This window comes from Leuresthes tenuis, unplaced genomic scaffold, assembly GCF_036924035.1.
Source record: "Leuresthes tenuis unplaced genomic scaffold, fLeuTen1.0.hap1 SCAF_20, whole genome shotgun sequence".
Classification (NCBI taxonomy): Eukaryota; Metazoa; Chordata; class Actinopteri; order Atheriniformes; family Atherinopsidae; genus Leuresthes; species Leuresthes tenuis.
In genome coordinates this window covers 22,860,973-22,879,974 of record NW_027325374.1, presented here as the reverse complement: position 1 = coordinate 22,879,974, position 19,002 = coordinate 22,860,973, and the positions used below count along the sequence as shown (strand labels likewise).

Sequence of the window (19,002 nt, the reverse complement as noted above, 5' to 3'; positions counted from 1 at the left end):
GATGGCCACCCTTCCTGAGTCTGCCAGAGGTTTCTTCCTGTTAAAAGGGAGTTGTTCCTTTCCACAGTCGCCACAGGCACGCTCAGGACGGGGGATTGGACTGAAGACAAGTTTCAGTGCAATCTGTTGGTTTCCTTAGCTAAGATATTAATTTTTCAATTGGCTCTACATGAATGAATTGGATTATTTTGGAATTAATTAATTGGATTTCATTGGATTATGATCACAATGAATTGAACTTCAATTGGACTATATTATTTAAGTGCCTTGAGATGACTTGTTGTAATTTGGCGCTATATTAATAAAACTGAATTTAATTAAATTGGACTAAATAACTGGGACTGACGAAGCGTCTCTATTGGGTCAGATAGGTCTGGTACATTAGATACACGCCTAAAACAACACTTACACATTGTTTATAACATCCAAAGAACACGATGAAGACGGTGGTTGGCCTGCTCACGTCACTATTAACTGGTCAATTATACTCAGATGAGTTTAAGTCCAACCTCTGTACGGACTGGCCCTGCCCAAGAATTTAAATGTGAATCATTTCTGGGTATCGGGGCTCGGGCTGACAGAATTCCTGCGAGAGCTCTGTCACTCTGTGTCCAGCGCTGCCATAATTACCTGCGACCAATAATAAATGCTTTGTTTCATCCACTTAAGATTTCTCCGGTTTGTTCTTGGGCTTCCTCTGGGCTAACAAAGCTTATATTTGACCCCCTGGAAAATCTCTCTTAAATGCACCATTATAAACACAACCTTAGTCAAGAGGGAATAGTTGGGTTCCCCTCTATTATACTACAAAGACATCGAGCTGGTGTGCATTATAATTAGACCTGTCCATGATGTCAAAACAAAGCAGGTTTTTTAACTTCTAGAACACAAATCCAGCAAATTACACTGTACAAGCAAATGATGCAGCTATGCAGGAGGATAAGTATTGTCAAATAATCAGGCTGGGTCTGTGTAAAAAAAAAAACAGAATGTCTGACCTGAGGACCAGAGACGGTCACAGTGTCCTCAGCATTGTGGCAGGCTGGGACCACTCCCTGGGGACACTGAGCTATACACTCCTCCCAGGTCAACCCTGGATAAAGACACCAAGTTCAATGGTAAGGTGTGTACAATGAATAAAAACAGAAATAAATAAACAAATTGAAAAGAACAAAACAGTCAATTTTTTTAACCAATGCTCTCAGAGTCCTGTAAATGTAGTAAGGCACGCTCCAAGCCAGCTTCCACTCAAAGGAGCATGTTCTTGGGGTAGTCTATCAGAGTTTATTTGGACCTTGTAACGTTTTGTACAGGCCTTATACACTGAGGATTAGACCTTTTTAAAGTACGCTGAATACATATTTCTAAAAAAAGGGCACTACAAAAGCACAGACCAAGGCCAATAGTTCGCTCTTATGGTAACATTTCGTCAGGACCTCTCAGACTGTAACCATGCAAAAGAAATATTATCTGACACTGGATGTCACATCTTAAGACAAAAACAAATGCTCCCACAATGTTTAACTTTGTTCTCTGAGATGGATGATATTACCCCACTATATATCTAAATATCTAACAAATGTGTGCCAATATAATTTTTTTTATAATTTCTAGTAATACTTAGCATACATTACAGGTTATTAGGACAAAAGTAATTACAAATGCTGCAAAAAAAAAGTTTAGTTTTGGATCAAAGCATTGCTGAGATTTGGCATTCACTGTCTGGGTAACAGGTACACTGTTAAATACACACTCTTGGACATTGAAGGTTTTCATTCCAAGCAAGCACATTCCACATTCCATTCCATCTCACTGAAAGAATGAATGCTTTCGTCCTTACCAACTGCAGCCATGCCCCCTGGAGGAAGGTTGGCCTCTTTGATGCAATGCCCTCTCCAGTAAGCAGCAAGAATGGCCTCACTGTAGCTGAGGGATCCGTCAGCATATCCACAGGCCAGCTCTCCCACTGAGTGTCCGATAATGCCATCCGGCTGCAGACCTATCTTTGTGAGCAAGTCGATAAGAGCTATCTGTAAACAGAAGATTTCCAGGCTGTGAAAGCAGCATGTTGACTTTCTCTGTGAGGAACTTTGAGATAACTTGTGTTCTGAGCAATACAAATATACGGAACTGAAAAGAATTCCCTCGAACCTTAAATAAAAGCAGGAAAGGTAATTAAATTCCTGTCAGTGATTTGTCAAATTGCCTGATGACAGATCGAAATGATTGCTGGCTCAAACGTTAGTTGGTAACCATGGCAACGGAGACTCAGTGTTATTTCACAGTTTATTTCTCACAAAGACAAGACAGACAAAAATATGAGTGATTTTATCATTTCTTTTAACTTATTTGGTGAATATGATAACTTCGAAGACTGGGATGCAGCAGTAGAAGAAGAAGAGAGAAGAGAATATGAAAAGAAAAAGGATAAGCGGCACAAGGAGGTGACACCGGAGGAATTGAACAAATTAGATGACAAGGATGAGATAAAGACAAAGAAAACCAAGACATGGGCAGTTAAAGCACTAAGAGACTTCCTGGCTGACAAAGACGTGGATGTCAACTTTGAAAGCTACACTGCCCCTGCCCTCAATGACATTTTGCGACCGTTTTATGCATCTGTCTGGTCAACCAAGGAAGGGGGAGAATACAGTGTTGCCAGTTTGAGGAGTCTGAGAGCCAGTATTCCATGCCATTTAAGTGACGTCATCATTAGTGACACTGTGTTCAAGACCAGTAATGCTGTTTTTAAGGCGATACTGGAGCGTTACAGAAAGAGTGGGAAAGACACCAGCTTCCACCATCCTCGCATCCCTGAGTCGGATTTTCAGATAATCAGATGTTCATCTGCGCCGTCTCCCCATACGCCCCCCCTCGTCAGAAAGCTGTGGTTTGACATCCAGCTGTGGTTTGCTCGGCGTGGTAAGGAGGGGAGCCATGAGCTGACCATGACATCTTTCATCATCCAAAGAGACGAGGATGGCGTTGAATACATCAGCGCATAATCCTCACACTAAAAATCCTAAAGATCCGAACGACCCACACAAGGAAAACCAAAGAGGTTTCACGTTCGCCATGCCCGGGGATCCTCTGTGTCCAGTAAAAAGTTTTAAAAAGTACACCTCCAAGTGTCCACCAGATGCAAAATGGTTTTATCTCCACCCGAAGCGCTCCAGCACTGTGGCATCTGATGGGTATCCACTACCTGGGGAACATGCTGTACAATAGCTACATTCTAATAATAATGTAGAACTCCTCGTCTGTCCTCATTAAAGGGGAACTCTGGTATTTTTAAACCTAGACCTTATGTCTGGCATGAAACACGTTCATCTACTCACCGAGAACAGTTTGGCGAAAGTTGGCGTCCTTCGGAAAATATTTAGATAACTCGAGATCCATATAACGGAGTGAACGGGGCTTAAACGATGCAGCCTCTAAATAAGGCATTATCTGTCTTTATTTCTCCAATACTTTAAGAAGAATGAATGAATGAACGCGTACTATTGCTCTGTTAGTTCAGTGAGTAGATGAACGTATTTCATGCCAGAAATAAGGTCTAGGTTTAAAAATACTGGAGTTCCCCTTTAATATAGCCTAAGTGTGTTTATTGTGAGAATGCTTTAAGGCATTCTCACTATTGTTTTCCTGTTTCCCTTTATTATTATTATTCCGCCGTTTTTTGGAGCTTAACTACTCCTGCAATCTTTCACCGATTTCAACAATTTTGGTATCAAAACGTTCAGCTTGTTCAGGAGATTTCTGCTTTAACTTTTGGTGTTGATATCTTTTACACTTTTTAAACTATTCAACTTCTATTAAACTTTTTTCCTCATTCAAATGAATGGAAATTTCTTTCAACTCTTCGAAAACTTCCTCCTCTTTCCAACCTAACTAGTTGAGCATACGTTCAGCTAGAGACACCATTCAAACTTTAAAATGTTCACAAGACATTCAGCTATTACCAAATGATTCAGCTTTTTCAAATATTAAGCCAATTTTGAAATATGACAGTTTAAAAAACATGAACATTTTTGCTCCTTCTTGATCTTTATGCATGAAAATAGGGGGGCTCATAACTCAGCCATACAGTATCACAGAGACATCATTCAAAGTTTATATATGACAGGAAAGACTCAACTTTAACTGTGGTAAAGGGCTTGTGGATAGCTTATAGAGCTTTGACACAACGGCAATTTCCGTTTTAGGTGTCCAGAGGAGGTCGTCTCATGTCGCTCACACTCTAAAAATCTTTAAAAAAAAGTTTCTCAAACAAATGCCTCTCACGTCCAAAATGTCTGCCTGATCTAGACAAATTATACATCAAAACGTAGGTATTTTAGTCCTCTTTCACACAAAGTCACTCTCATTGAGCTTGGCCTCACAGATTTCTCACAAATCACCTCTAAGCACAGAGAGGCGCACTCCAGCTCCCATACTTTTCCATTATAAACAGGCCGAGCAATGAAATCAGTGTGAAAGACTCATTTTAAAACTGCCATAAAAAACAAACCTTACCCAAGATCAGAATAAAAATTACACCTTTGGCTTCCCCCATCCCTTCTGGCGCTCACGGTGCAAGAATTATTGGGATACGACTTCTACTTTTCGAACAGCGACCGTTTGTTCCAGACTTGTGCTTCATTATTAAACCCCCAGATTTTGTCAGTGGGCACGTGCAGCTGTTGCCCATGGCAACTAATGAGGAGGCCAGACTCAACATGGCTGCCCTATTGTAAAAGCTTTACGCCAGCCTGTGTTATATGTGCTCCTAATGCAATGTAACATGATGTTATCTGTCTCTCAGCCATCACAGCACAATATTCACACTAAATATTCACATTTTCCTGCATTTTTTGTCATCTTTCTGATTTTTTTCCCTTTTAGCTTTGCATTGTTCTTCTCTTTGCTCTACTTCTCTGCCTTCATCTAGCTCCAGGCCCTTTCAAAAATACATTCCAGGCCTTTTGAAACTGCAGCAAATGACTTTCTACTAATATTTCACATTTTTAGCAACATTTAACATAACTAACTGCACATTTTTCCACAAAAAATTTCAATCCTTTAAATCTTTCTGTTGTTTTTAACATTTCAACTTTTTCAACTAAGACTTCTGCATTTTTTTCCAAAAGGTTTAAATGATTCCACTATTTTATTTTCACCTTCACTGCTTCAACCAGGATTTCAGCAACTTCTTGTTTAGTTATGAGTGCCAATGCCAAAGGCAAGGCCCATATATTACTAATTAATGGAAGGCAAGGTATTGGTATTCAGACTGGATTTGCAATATTTAATGCTTGACTGGCAATTAGCAGGTCTCTCCAACTAGCATCTTAGCATCTTCCAACTGCCAGTCCTTTTTGCATTTTTCTTCTATTTGCTGTACTTCTCTGCCTTCATCTTGCTCCAGGTCCTTTCAAACATACATTTGAGGCCTTTTGAAACTCCAGCAAATCATTTTCTGCTAAATATTCACATTTTCCTGCATTGTTTGTCATCTTTCTGATCTTTTTCCCTTTTAGTTTAGCATTTTTCTTCTCTTTCCTGTACTTTTATGCCTTCATCTAGCTTCAGGTGGCTTAAACATTCACATTTTTCTGCATTATGAACAGAATTCATCTCACATCTCCTTCTTTAAACCTTCATTTTTTTCTGCTAGGTCTTGTAACTTTTTTATAAGACATTTAATCAATTCTGCCTTTTTTCCAGTAAGTTCAAGTCATTCCAATGTTCAAATGTTCAATCTTCAAATTCTTTCAACCCAGATTTCAGCAACTGGTTTTCTGCTAAATTTTTTGAGCATGGTCAGCTGTCCCCATTCAGCTAATAAGCATTCTCACTGCTGTTTCGCAGGAACAGCTTTTTCTAGTTAATGTTTGCTTTCCTCTCTACACATTTGATGATCAGAGTGGATAATATTTGCTGTAATAAAAACGATTGTGGAAACTATCTGTGGACTTTGATTCTTTGAAACAAAACTTTGTATCATCCTCTGAACACACACAAGCGGTAAGTTGTATCACGTAACGCAACGTTAAGCCATCATCTCGTTTCACTTCACTCATCAACTGCTGTGGCCACGTTGCTTGGCAATGCCTGCATAGGGAGATATTAAATAGTCCACTCAGCTGGGATTTGTAAAAAAAACAACAACTCAGGATTGAAACTTTAAAACACATTAAAGTATTAATGATCAATTGAATATTTCTTTCTTTCGTAAGTGACCATGGTACAAGCGGGATAATGCCCTCTGAGGTGTCCCTTATCAGAAATTAATGGACCGCTGCTTCGCGTCGGACGGTTCACGACTCCGCGTCGTTTCTGATAATGGACACCTTGTCGGGCACTATCCCTTACATAACTGACAGTCACCATTTGAGCATTTCAAGAGTGTAGCTGTGATCTGAGAAAATTGTCAATTTTATAAATCAAAGAACTCAAAGCATTGGCAACCTTATTTCTGGTAATACTGATGAGAATTTGCCATTAATAGTGTTTGAACGGATGACTGAAAAACTGATGCAATGGAGTGACTTTAGACTAAAAAATATGCTCAAACTAATTCGAGCAGTACAACAATCCGTGAGAGCATGGCACCAAGTTGTCCCTGGTCATGATATCTAGACTCTACCTGTATGGCAGCAAGGCCAACAAAGGCATGCACGGTGTCTTCAAAAGTGGCATCATCGGCCTCCATGAGCAGACGAGACACAACCAGGCCTGTGTTCCGCAGGGCTGCATCTGACCGCAGAATAGACTCTCTGAAGTCTGGCAGCTGCATGAGACTGCGGCCCATACCTGCCCACTGAGTTCCCATACCTGTTGACACACAAACTGCTCAAACACCTGAATCCAGCAAGGCATCATTTACAGGAAGAATCCATCTGTCGGAGATCTAAATTTATCAACAATAAATCTTTATACTCGGCTATATACTGCCGAGTTACAGCGTTTTCAGTTTTACATGTGTTGGTCCAAGCAAATTATACATTTATGGAAAGCTCCACAGAAAACCCAGATGACAGAAATCACTGATGGTTGCTTTCCACACTGAAAATATTGGTTTTGTTTCTGCTTTATCCCCAGAGATTGATCTTTCTGATTGCTGGTATAATGGAGGTGAAAGAGATTTTATTCATATATTCTCTCTTCATGTGTCCCAGTAAATGCATAAACTGAAATGTCAGCCATCTTTGTACAAAAAGCCTGTTTGAAAACTGCAGACATCGTTCTGTCATGAAAAAGTAGTCAATAGTCTAATTTAAAAGCAGAAAAAAACAGGGTGAAAAAGTATTGCCCTGTGGACATTAGTGGCGGTGTGTTTCTCTGCTGAGACACAGTCTATAATCTCCTCATTTACTGCGTTGATTTCTCTGGGTGGTTTGGAGCAGATACCTTTGGCCAGAGGGTATGTAAGGCTGTAAACTGTTGTCATCAGTTCCAATTGGCTGAATCCTCCTTCTGAGTATGCATCTATGATGTATGATGCATGTAAAAACTGGTAATGTGGCACCTTTCTGCAGAGTTGTGTGCAGATTGTTTTTTTTTGTTTTTTTTTAACACGGCTGCTGTTCCACCTCATTATCTCATCTCAGGGCGCCAGACAAAAGTACTCCCATTAATGCTTGAATTAAAGCTTTTGTAATGCATCTACGTGTTTGTCAATGTGATAGCTTACCTGAACAGATGTACCACAGTGGTCTGACAATAGCCTGCACCTGCTGCACTTCCATGACATGAGACCCAAGAAGAGCATAGCCCCTGTAGGGCATGCTTGCAGTGGGAACTGCTGACACTCCATTCAGCAAAGACAGGAAGTTGCCATCTGTGCTGTGCTCCTGTCCCTTCTGGAGTATGGCATTCACTGCAGCCTCTGTGCGGCCACAGGCCTGCAGCACTCTGGGAACCGTCATGGGTATATTTGAGCCTGTTGATTTATCAGCTGGACGTAAGATGACATGAACATTGGAACCTCCAAATCCAAATGAGTTGATCCCTACAATGCCCCCTCGGACAGGAATAGGTCGGTCAACAACTTGAACCCGACCGTCAGTTAGGGCAGGAATGTCAGGATTAGGATTGCTGAAGTGCAGGTTGGGTGCCCAGATTCCTTGCTCCAAAGAAAGTAAAACCTGAATAAAAAATTAAAACAATGACTAAGAATGTTATAGTTAGACCAATTACTCAAAAAAGAAAAAAACTGAAGTAGCTGGTTTATGTAGTTCTTGTATATCTGAGTGAAGCTCACTGATACATGTCTCTACATAAGAGGAATTCTGCTCTGCCTGCAGTGAGCAGCAGACATACCGTGTACAACTGCAACAAGGGAGATCATTCCATGCAAACTTTAACACACCATTTTTAAGTTGGAAAGAATTGCAAAAATGACATTACATTTATCTCCAAGTATTAATTTGCATAGTTTTTCGTTTGTTGCTCTGAAGGAAGAGAAGTCATCTGCCAGTCAGAAGGAGCAGATGTTGAAGTGTCCTTGGGCAGCACTGCGTAGCCCGTGACATTGTATAAACTAAGATGTACGGTGGATTAAAGTGGTCTGTAGAGTAAAAGCACTTTGAGTGATCAACTGCACAAGAAAAGTGCTGTATAAGTACTGTCCAGTTTCCTTTCCCACTGGATTAGATCTAAATATGTGACCAAGATCTATGAGACAATAAGGATAGCTAAAGCTCGACTGTCATTACTGAGATCGAATAAATTATTTCAATTCCAAAAATGTTGATTCTAAAAACCAAAACATGATTCTATTTAGTAAGAGTATCTCATCTTAGCATTTATACAAGTTCCTTTCATCATTTTAAGAGCTACACTTCTCAAACATACAGAGACTCAAAGGATGCATTTAGCATCCTCTAGATGTATACAAAATACATAGCAAACCAAGATAAAACGCCTAAACATGGAAGAAATATTAACAAAAATTTGAAAAACAAACAAAAAACAACTTTCTGTTGGGTTCAGAGCATGGGTTTGAGGAGTTGGACTGCAATTTCTTTTTACATTTTGGTTGTAGCAAACTCAAGTGTGGATTTAATATGAGGCCCCAGCAATGTTCCTGTGTGGTAATGTTTATGCAAAGACATAGAGGGGGGATTTCCACACCAGGAAGAGACCGATATTACCTTATTTACCACAACCTCTATCCTTTGGAAACGACTTCGGGGACTCTCTCCCACCAGACCTGTCCCATAACTTACGTGGAAAATAAATAATACAAACCGGGACACAGTGTTTACCAACTCAGAAACATCGGTGATGAAGACCAACCAAAGAACCAACTCCAACACTCAGGTGAACGTCTACAATTGCGTTATTTTTGATGGTGAAGTCTCGACATCAAACCCTGGCAACAAGAGGCCCCCGGTGGAGAAGAGAGACCTACCACAACTTGTCAGGCACTAAGAAAGTCCACAACCAGCTGACTACCGAGAAAGGCCCAGAGACAGCGTACTGAGAGAGACCCACGAGGATACTGCCGGCTATGGAGCTGGTGTGTTCACAGCCGACTAACTGGGCTAAGTGCCAACCAAAGTAAGGTCTTCTTCTCCTTTTCAGACGGTCCGGTGGTGTCGAGATAATTCCGGTGGTGTCGAGATAAATAAATATATATAAATATATATATAGAGCGTGTAATTTCAGTCCATTCAAGGGAGAACTCATGAAGTCGCACTGTGAGACTGCTTAAGATTAATTTGAATATTAATGACATTTTTTCCTTAGAAGGACAGTGTCCTCCATCGAGGATTTTTAATTTAGTAATGAGAACACCATTTGTTAACGGTTTACATTCTTCTGGTCCTGCCAGGGCAGTCATTTGCTCCGTGGCCACTTTGTTTAGATTTTCTGGGTGTTGCTACAGTTTCCTTAGCCCCTAAAAACTTCCTGTTTTATGTCAAAGGACCGACATTTGTCTTACATTCCACTGGTAAAACAAACTGTTAATATGAAACGTCATCAGTAATAATAATAATCATAATACATTTCATTTTAAAAAGCGTCTTTCTTGACACTCAACAACACATTAAAAACACAACAAACAAGATACAAATCAAACAAGGCAATGAGGCTAGAGGGATAATGCAGCTTGGAAGCTTGGCAGGTGTGGTCTAAAAGCAAGAAAATAAAGAATTGTTCTCGTTAGGAATTTTCAGCCAGTAACAGGTGTGCTGTTACACTCACCTTCGCCAGGGCAGCCAGCCCAGAAGCCGGTTCTGGATGACCCATGTTGGACTTGGTCGATCCAATCAACAAGGGCTCTCGCTTTGATTGGCAGAATACAGAAACTATGCCATTCACCTCTTGTGGGTCCCCAACCTGTGTAGAGAGCAGATAAAAGACCTGTGTTGTCTTTTGAGGTAGCGAAGCATAAGAAGTTGTGCTCATTGAAAAAGAATAGAATACATAAAGCATGATTTTAATTCAGAACCATTTTTTACCTTGTCAAGCATCTGCCTAATCGAAGATGCAAAGATCAGCAAAAACATTGTCAAGAAACTAGACACTGTTGTGTGCACCGACCTTGGTTCCAGTACCATGAGCTTCGATGTACTCCACTTGCTCAGGAGTTATATTCGCCTCGAGATACAGAGAACGAACTAATCTCTGCTGCATCTCACCTGAAGGAAATGTTACACCTGCAGAACCAAGAGGAATGTGTGATGAATAAGCGAATCACATAATGGCTGCAGATTGTTCCTCATCAGCCTCATTTCATATAAGCAGTCTGTGCAGCTACTTTTCTGGAGGAGCTCAAGCCATGTTTACACTTGCAAATAGTGACTCTTCTATTCAACTGAATGTGTGATTGTGATGGACACAGAGCAATCTGGTGTGTGTGTTTGCTACAAAGGCTTTTATCAGCTCAGAGAGAAATAACGGAAGGCTGACTTCTCCTGCTGCCTCAACAAGGACAGAGTAAAAGTGGAGCTCAGCTCATGTCATGTTCATGCATTTAGCAGACGCTTTCATCCGAAGCGACTTACACTCATATCCCAGGTGGGCAGGTAGTGTACTGGAGGTAGTCCCTTTTGTGTGTCACCCACATGATCCACTATATCTTCAGCATAAGTGTCTGTCACGCACACATACTGACATTTTCTACCCTGCAGAAACTGACATCAGCTCAACCTCACAAGTGAAGATACAATTTTCAGTTGGTTAGATTAGTTGTAGATTTACATCACCCATCTTAATTGGATTTTTTTTTTTTGAAAAAAAGCACAGCCTTTATCACAAGTATATGGTGAAATTTGACGGTTGAGTCCTGCTCTGCACAGCCTGGGTTTTCAGGCCTCTAACCCTAACCCATTAGAACTTCAGTATGTAAAATACAATCTGCATGCACTCTCTCCTTGTATATCTATCTATATTGATTCTAGAGGTGTGGAAAGCTCTGGATTCTACGATGCATGGTGATCCAAACAAGCATGCATGCTCACACAGTCAGTTTAGAATGACCAACTTTGTGTCCCTATCCAGACATCCAAGCTTTTGGACTGTGGGGGAAAGTCAAGTACATGGAGAGAATCAATGCATGCATGAGGAGAACATCATCATCTCACTCAAGTCACTCTTGACAGTTTAAAACACTGTTGTGCAGCTTTTGTTGAACCGAATAGCAGCAAAATGAAGAAAGGTTTAACAGCACTGACTGCTGACCCCTCCACCCTACAAAATGGCACTGCACTTGTGGCTCCTCAGAGGAGTGGAGCAGCACTGGAGGCATTGTGTAGCTCTGGGACCAGCAGACTGGGTTCTTCCCAGTAATGTTACGACCAAGAGCAAGACCGTAGATCGCAGATGTGCTGAAATAGAGGCAACGGGAAGGTAGAGCTGGTGCTAAACAGAGAAGCAGAGCCATTTCAACATTGTTCCCTCAACTGTCATGACAAATGTGGGTCACTGACAAATAGGTTGGACAAGACTGGAATGCTGAAGAAGACAAAGCAAGGATTTTGGGAATACCACAGTCAGGTATTGATGCTGGAAGGTATTTAGGGCTCCATCACTATCACAGCTGGCAAAATGTAGGCACAGACAGGACCAGGGAGTAAAAGGATTTGCGGTTACAGAGTTAAATAGAATGCGTTTATAGTGCATTTCTAGTCTCGTTGACCAATCGAAACAACCACACCGCACTTTTCAGTCCATGCAGTGCTTCTCTCCATCATGCACACTCATACATTGATGAACACATTGGCACTGACTGGCAGATGTCTGCACCCACCGATCCACCAAGGACATATGGTATAATCATAGACATGTGAGTGTGAAGGTAAGTGTTGGTAATGAGTTCACACTTTACATCGCTGTTTACAACTCCCTGTTGGTCAGAACAAGCACACCACGTGATATCATCAATTTGCAAACCCCAACAAAATAATTTTATTATAGCATGATAGATCTTTTCACGTTTCGGTGCAATCTGTTGGTTTCCTTAGCTAGGATATAAATTTTTTGAATTGGCTCTATAAGAATTAATTGGATCATGATTACAATGAATTGAATTCCAATTGGCTTGAATTGGACTATATTACTTAAGTGCCTTGAGATGACAATTGTTGTAATCTGGCGCTATATAAATAAAATTGAATTGAATTGAATTGAAATCTTTAAATAGTTATTTTGCATTTGTAAATCCTAATTTTGTGAGGTCTATTAAACTCTAATTCATGAATGATAAGTGCGAGTAACTCAGAAAGTTATTTATAGATCAAGTGAAGAAAATTGTAATGCTGTGCTGTTGAGTGCAAGCTTTCTTCTCAAGTGAAAAGGTATTCCTTATAGTAGATGTCTATCAGAGAATAATATACCCAAATGTAAAGAATCAATTATTTTCTTCAGAGCCTTCTGCTCATATTACAGAAGGCAGCAACCTAAATATCACTTCTGCATAACTTGATGATCCTCATGAGAGCTTTCAATGCGTACAACACTGGACAATGTTGCCCCTCTGTAAAGGAAGGTAATCAATCAGAAGAGGTTGGCTCCTTGGTATAATTCACAGCTGCGTGCGTTAAAGCAGACTGCAAGAAAGCTGGAGAGACAGATCTAATTTAGAAGAGTCTCAATTAGTCTGGAAAGATAGTTTAATGACGTATAAGAAAGCCCTTCGTGAAGCTAGAACTGCTTATTATTCATCATTGATAGAAGAGACTAAGAACAATCCCAGGTTTCTTTTCAGCACTGTTGCCAGGCTGACAAAGAGTCCGAGCTCTGTTGAGCCATGTATTCCTTTAACTCTCAGCAGTGATGATTTCATGAGATTCTTTATCAATAAAATTGTTTTATTATTATCACTGATGTATCATCAAGTACAGCAGCGTTAGAAGTATCTTTAGAACCTGATTTGTATTTAGACTGTTGAGACCAATGATCTCCTCTTAGCCTCTGATAGCGGACTTGTTTCTGTGCTTGTCCTGTTGGATCTCAGTGCTGCATTTGATACGATCGATCACAGCATTCTGTTACAGAGACTTGAACATGTTATTGGGATTAAAGGAACTGCATTAGGCTGGTTTAAGTCATATTTATCTGATAGATTCTAGTTTGTTCTTGTAAATGAAGAATCTTCCTCACACATTGGAGTAAGTCATGGAGTTCCTCAGGGTTCTGTGCTTGGACCGATTCTTTTTACTTTATACATGCTTCCATTAGGTAACATTATTAGACAGCATGGCATAGATTTCCATTGTTATGCTGATGATACTCAGCTGTACTTATCTATGAAACCAGATGAAACCAATAGGTTGGTCAGACTACAAGCCTGTCTTAAAGACATAAAGACCTGGATGACTCAGAACGGTCTGCTTTTAAATTCAGACAAAACTGAAGTTGTTCTCTTTGGGCCTGAGCGCTTCAGGGAGAAATTTTCTAGTTATATAGTTACTCTAGATGGTATTTCCTTGGCTTCTAGTTCTACAGTGAGGAACCTTGGAGTTATTTTTGACCAGAATTTATCTTTTGACAAACATATAAAACTGGTTTGTAGGACTGCCTTCTTTCACCTTCGTAATATTGTTAAAATCAGGAACATCCTGTCTCAGGGTGATGCAGAGAAACTAGTTCATGCATTTGTTTCTTCAAGATTGGACTACTGTAATTCCTTATTATTGGGCTGTCCCACATATTCTCTGAAAAGCCTCCAGCTGATCCAAAATGCTGCAGTCAGAGTTCTGATGAGAACTAACAAGAGAGATCATGTTTCTCCAGTTTTAGCTTCTCGTCATTGGCTCCCTGTTAAATTCAGAATAGAATTTAAGATTCTTCTCCTCACATATAAAGCTCTTAATGACGGAGCTCCATCATATCTTAAAGATCTCATTGTAAGATATTTTCCTAACAGAGCACTTCGCTTCCAAACTGCAGGTTTCCTTGTTGTTCCCAGAGTTTCTAAAAGTAGAATGGGAGGCAGAGCCTTCAGTTATCAGGCCCCTCTCTGTGGAACCAGCTGCCAGTTTGGCTTCAGGAAGCAGACACCCTCTCTACTTTTAAGATTAAACTTTCCTTTTTGATAAAGCTTATAGTTAGGGATGGCTCAGGTGACCCTGAAACATCCCATAGTTCTGCTGCTATAGGCCAAGCCTGCTGGGGGAGCTCCCATGATGCACCTCTCCTCCCTCCATGTACATATGACATCATTGTTGTCATTAACTTGTGTTTCTCTTTCTCAGCAGGTATCTCTGGCCTGCTGCTATGAACCCTTCCTGGCTCTAGTTCTGATGGAGGTTTGTTCCTGTTTTTTTTCTTTCCCCTCCACCTCGTGCACACTCAGGACGGGAGATTTGATCGAAGTGAAGTTTCAATGCAATATGATGGTTAACTAGGAAAAGTTTTTTGAACTGTACACATTGGAGCAATAATAGAATTTGATTAAAATGATTATGATTGTATTACAATGAACTGAATTGTAACTGGTTTAAACTGGACTGATCTTTGAAGTGCTTTGAGATTACATTTGTTGTAATTTGGCACTATATCAATAAAACTGAACTGAATTTAACTGAAGAAATCCAGAGTGTTTGCATGCAGCATCTCCATCTTAGGGCTTCTAAGGGTGGGCATGTGACCTACGCTTATGAAAGACTTTAATGCTTATGAATTCTAATTTAGTCAATCTTACTTTTTAAAGTGATGCCTATATCTGTGAGTACTGAAAACGTCTCACTGAATGCAGAGATCATGAATCAACTCAGGTTTGGAGCTTGCTTGTGTTGTGTCTCCTCACCTTGCTCTTTGTATCCATCCGTATTGTTGCCTGCATTGATCACGGTTGCATAAACTCTTTTAGCCACTGATCGCTTTGCAAGCAGTACTGCTACTGCTGCTTCAGAACGACAGTATCCGTTTCCTGATCAAAATAAAACATTTATAATGATGGTCACACATCAAAACAGTAAATAAAATGCAGTACAAAGTCAAACTAATAAGAAAGCTTTATAACAAACTTCTCAGATGTGAAACAATGCAGATGCAGACCATATATAAACTGGTAAATGTTATTGCTGTCAGTATGTCCTCTATCAATTACTGTGAAGTCTTAATCATTTAAATGCACATGATTAAAAAAATAAATAAATCATCACCTTATCCATTAATTCATTTGATACATCTGAAAAACATGCTGGAGCCACTCACAGGACACTATTACTTCCAGTAGTTGTCCCAAGATACACTTTTAACTGCAATACTTTATTTTACCTGATGAGTCAAAGGACTTGCAGGTTCCCTCAGGACTGAGCATGCCCAGTTTCATGAACTGCACTGAGGTGTTTGGCTTGAGCAGTAAGTTAACTCCCCCCACCAGAGCAGCATCACAGTGCCCCTGACGAATTGCATGGAAGGCATTTTCTAAAGCCAACAAGCTGGAGGAGCAGGCTGTATCTATAGCAGTGCTGGGACCTGTGAAAGGAAAGGAGATGAAAGTGGATCTGCAGAAAAACACTTTCAAGGTACAACAAATATTTCAGGCCTGAATGTGGAACACTGATGCAAGCCTCAACTGGCATGTTTGTCGTGCGTGGGCAGTTGCGTACTTTAGCGAGAGTCACCGCTAAAAAGACCTCTGAGAAAACAGTTTTCCCTATCTTCAGAAATGCAATCACTACAAAATCTGCAAGTCAAATATTTATCAGTTTTGTGTGCATATGGCCGGTTTTAAACATCAATTAATATCAGTTTTAATAATTTAAACCTAAAAAGTACATGACTCAATGATATGCCAGCTGGGGAAAAATGCACAATTAGGGCCAACCGCAGTGTAAGCACAATCCACTAAAGCTATACAGGCTCAGCTATATTAATACAAGGAAGCAAGGCTGAAGAATCTCACTCGACCAGGACATGTTCTTTTAATTACCTTATAGGACAGGTCTCTAGGCCCGCCTTCTATCTTCTATACACTATTGTCAACATTAGAAACATTTGGTCTCAAAGTAACAGCAAAAAATTTTATTTAGAAAGCCCATTTTAAAACAACAGAGTTGAACCAATTCATGCATGTGAGGACCACTCACAACTCACAGGAGCAAACCTGAGGCAATCTTTTGAAAAGCAATAGAGAAAAAAGAGAAATGCTGATCAGACATGTTTCCACTAACCAATTTAGAGCTCTTTGAGCAAAGAGGAGAAAAAACAAAAGACAAATGATGTGGTGGACATCCACAAGAGGAAAAGTGTGTGTGTGTGTGTGTGTGTGGGGGGGGGGGGGGGGTTATGTCATCTCTTAAATGAGAAGATGTTTGTCATTTATGCAAAATTATTTATCAACGCAGACCAGAAACAACAGATGAATCAAGTCATTTTTGCTAAAGTTCTTTCTTAAAGTCCCTTTAGTATGGATCAAGATCTGAATAAATTAATTTACCTAATCCTTAAAGATAATTTTTCAGTTTCTTTTTCCATAGGCTGATAATAGTCTTCCTCTGAAGTGTCACTTGTTGTTGATGTGACATTATTTATAATGACTGACAGGAAAACCACCACTCTGTGTCCGACCTTCTGTTTAGGACAGAAACCCAGGCGTGTGACAGCATGCAGGAACAGAAAACAACAAACCTTTTTAGATTTTCACTCTTTCTAATCACCTTTTTTTTCCCCCAAACTCACTTGTTCTAAATGCTAATCAAAAAGGGCAATGTGTGTTTACCCGTTGTTTCTTGAGCTTCCACTGTATGTTTCCCTTTTTCCTTTCCCCTAACCAGGCATGTGTGGCCTTAATTCTCTCAACAGAAAGAGCAGCAGAGTCAAACATCAATGACCCATATCACTTCCAACGAGCCAAAAAGAAATCAGAGTTGTCACTCTGCTTTGATTATGCCAACATCTCAACCCATAAAGGACTGTGACATTTTCACTTGAGCCCACAAAATAGCAACTTGTACAAAGAAGACCTGTGTCAGCGCCTCAGGACACAGACGCAGGGTCTTTTCAAAGTCAAAGAGGTTTATTTTATATAAACACAGCACGGCACGGCAAGGCAGGATGAGGATCTCCTCACAGAGCAAAGTAACCGGCTGTGGAAATCCTGAGCACTCTCCTCAGTAACTATGGGTGAGGACGAGTGCAGCTATGAAAGTTATAAACTTAAACCGCTCCACTCTGGGAGGAAAACAAAGGGCTCTTTAAATTTAGCAAAACAAAGGCACGCTCTCCTAATGAGGCGGCTTTAACAAAGGACGCACTCTTACATTATAAAACTTTAACCGTAAACGTAAAACTCGCCTTTAACAGAGGTGACGATGAAAAATCTCTCCTTAAAAACGGAGGAACAAAACCAAGCTATGAAACTTACCATGATGAATAAATAAACTATGGCTATGAATAAGATTAAGTTACAAAACAAGATGGCTCTGCAGGAGGATCGCTCACTGCAGGCTCGTGGAAACTATGGCTATGAATACTATGACAACTATGGATCAAGACAAGGCTGGTACTGAATCTCATGAATGGAGACAACACACTGGCACAAGACGAGGGAAATGCAGACTATCTGAACACATGAGGAGCCAAGGGGAACAGATGAAAACACTTTGGAATCAGGGAAGACAATGAGACGCTTGACACAGGAGGAAGGGCAAGATACCTGAAACGAGAGGGAAGTTAATATTTCAAAATAAAACAGGAAATGACAAGACAAGACATGAAACGAAACGTAAATCGTGACAACCTGTTCACAAGCTGACATGAATGAAATGGCTGATGCAACCATTGTGCTACCAGAGCTGAAGATGCTTCTTTTGGATTTTCAGATTAAAACTGGGTGATATATAAGCAATGGTATCACAGCTGAAATCAAACATGATGTGTCAACAAAAGACACTAAACACATTGACAAAATGGAGAAGCAAGTGTCCAGAACAGAAGTGCAGCTCGCCAAAAGTCTGAATGAATTTATTTGAAGAAGAGACCAACAGATCTGGAGATGAATATCAACAGCTGAAGCAGCAGAAAGGACCTGCAGGTATTTGGTGTCCAGGTGTCCAAGAAGAAGCCAAGAGTTCCTGACTGCTTCTCGAATTTGTAAGTGAAACGTACTAAAAATAGTTGGGGCTCCAATAAACTTTGGAAGACACAACAGAGCAGTACCTATTCTCTTCCTGAAGATTAAGGATAATGCAACGGTTTATCATCCAGTATTATGAAAGGATAATCTAGACGACAGAATCAAACTCAAGTTTATAAAACACTTTCCAGTCATGGGTTCAAAACAACCAGAAAGCTGTTCACTGAGATGGGAATTTTCCCAAGGATTCCAAATAAAACCCTGCAGGATGCAAGTGGTCTATGACTGTAAGATGGTATTTTCTCCTGTTGGTTATCATTTGATATGAACTAAAAAAAACAACCTTATTTTAAACAACTTTATTTTTTTTATAAGATAGCTTGAATATGCTGCATGGAAAACATTCTATCATTGGGATTATTGAGAACATTCTGATTCTGATTCTGGATAAATCTTTTCTCCACTGACCCAACTGCACAAATACT

The 19,002-nt window shown here is 40.1% G+C and overlaps 1 protein-coding gene across 2 annotated transcripts in view; it reads right to left on the bottom strand.

The window, feature by feature from the left end:
* The window catches only part of fasn (fatty acid synthase), a 109,461-nt gene that overhangs the window by 64,017 nt on the left and 26,442 nt on the right, over nucleotides 1-19,002 (bottom strand). For both annotated transcript variants that reach the window (XM_072373579.1, XM_072373580.1), the window contains exons 5-12: nucleotides 15,715-15,915; nucleotides 15,242-15,364; nucleotides 10,534-10,649; nucleotides 10,195-10,329; nucleotides 7,676-8,129; nucleotides 6,629-6,816; nucleotides 1,841-2,030; nucleotides 999-1,093 (exon numbers count right to left, since the gene is read on the bottom strand). In XM_072373579.1, coding sequence (XP_072229680.1) covers nucleotides 999-1,093; nucleotides 1,841-2,030; nucleotides 6,629-6,816; nucleotides 7,676-8,129; nucleotides 10,195-10,329; nucleotides 10,534-10,649; nucleotides 15,242-15,364; nucleotides 15,715-15,915 — 1,502 coding nt within the window. The remainder of the gene's footprint in view (nucleotides 1-998; nucleotides 1,094-1,840; nucleotides 2,031-6,628; nucleotides 6,817-7,675; nucleotides 8,130-10,194; nucleotides 10,330-10,533; nucleotides 10,650-15,241; nucleotides 15,365-15,714; nucleotides 15,916-19,002) is intronic.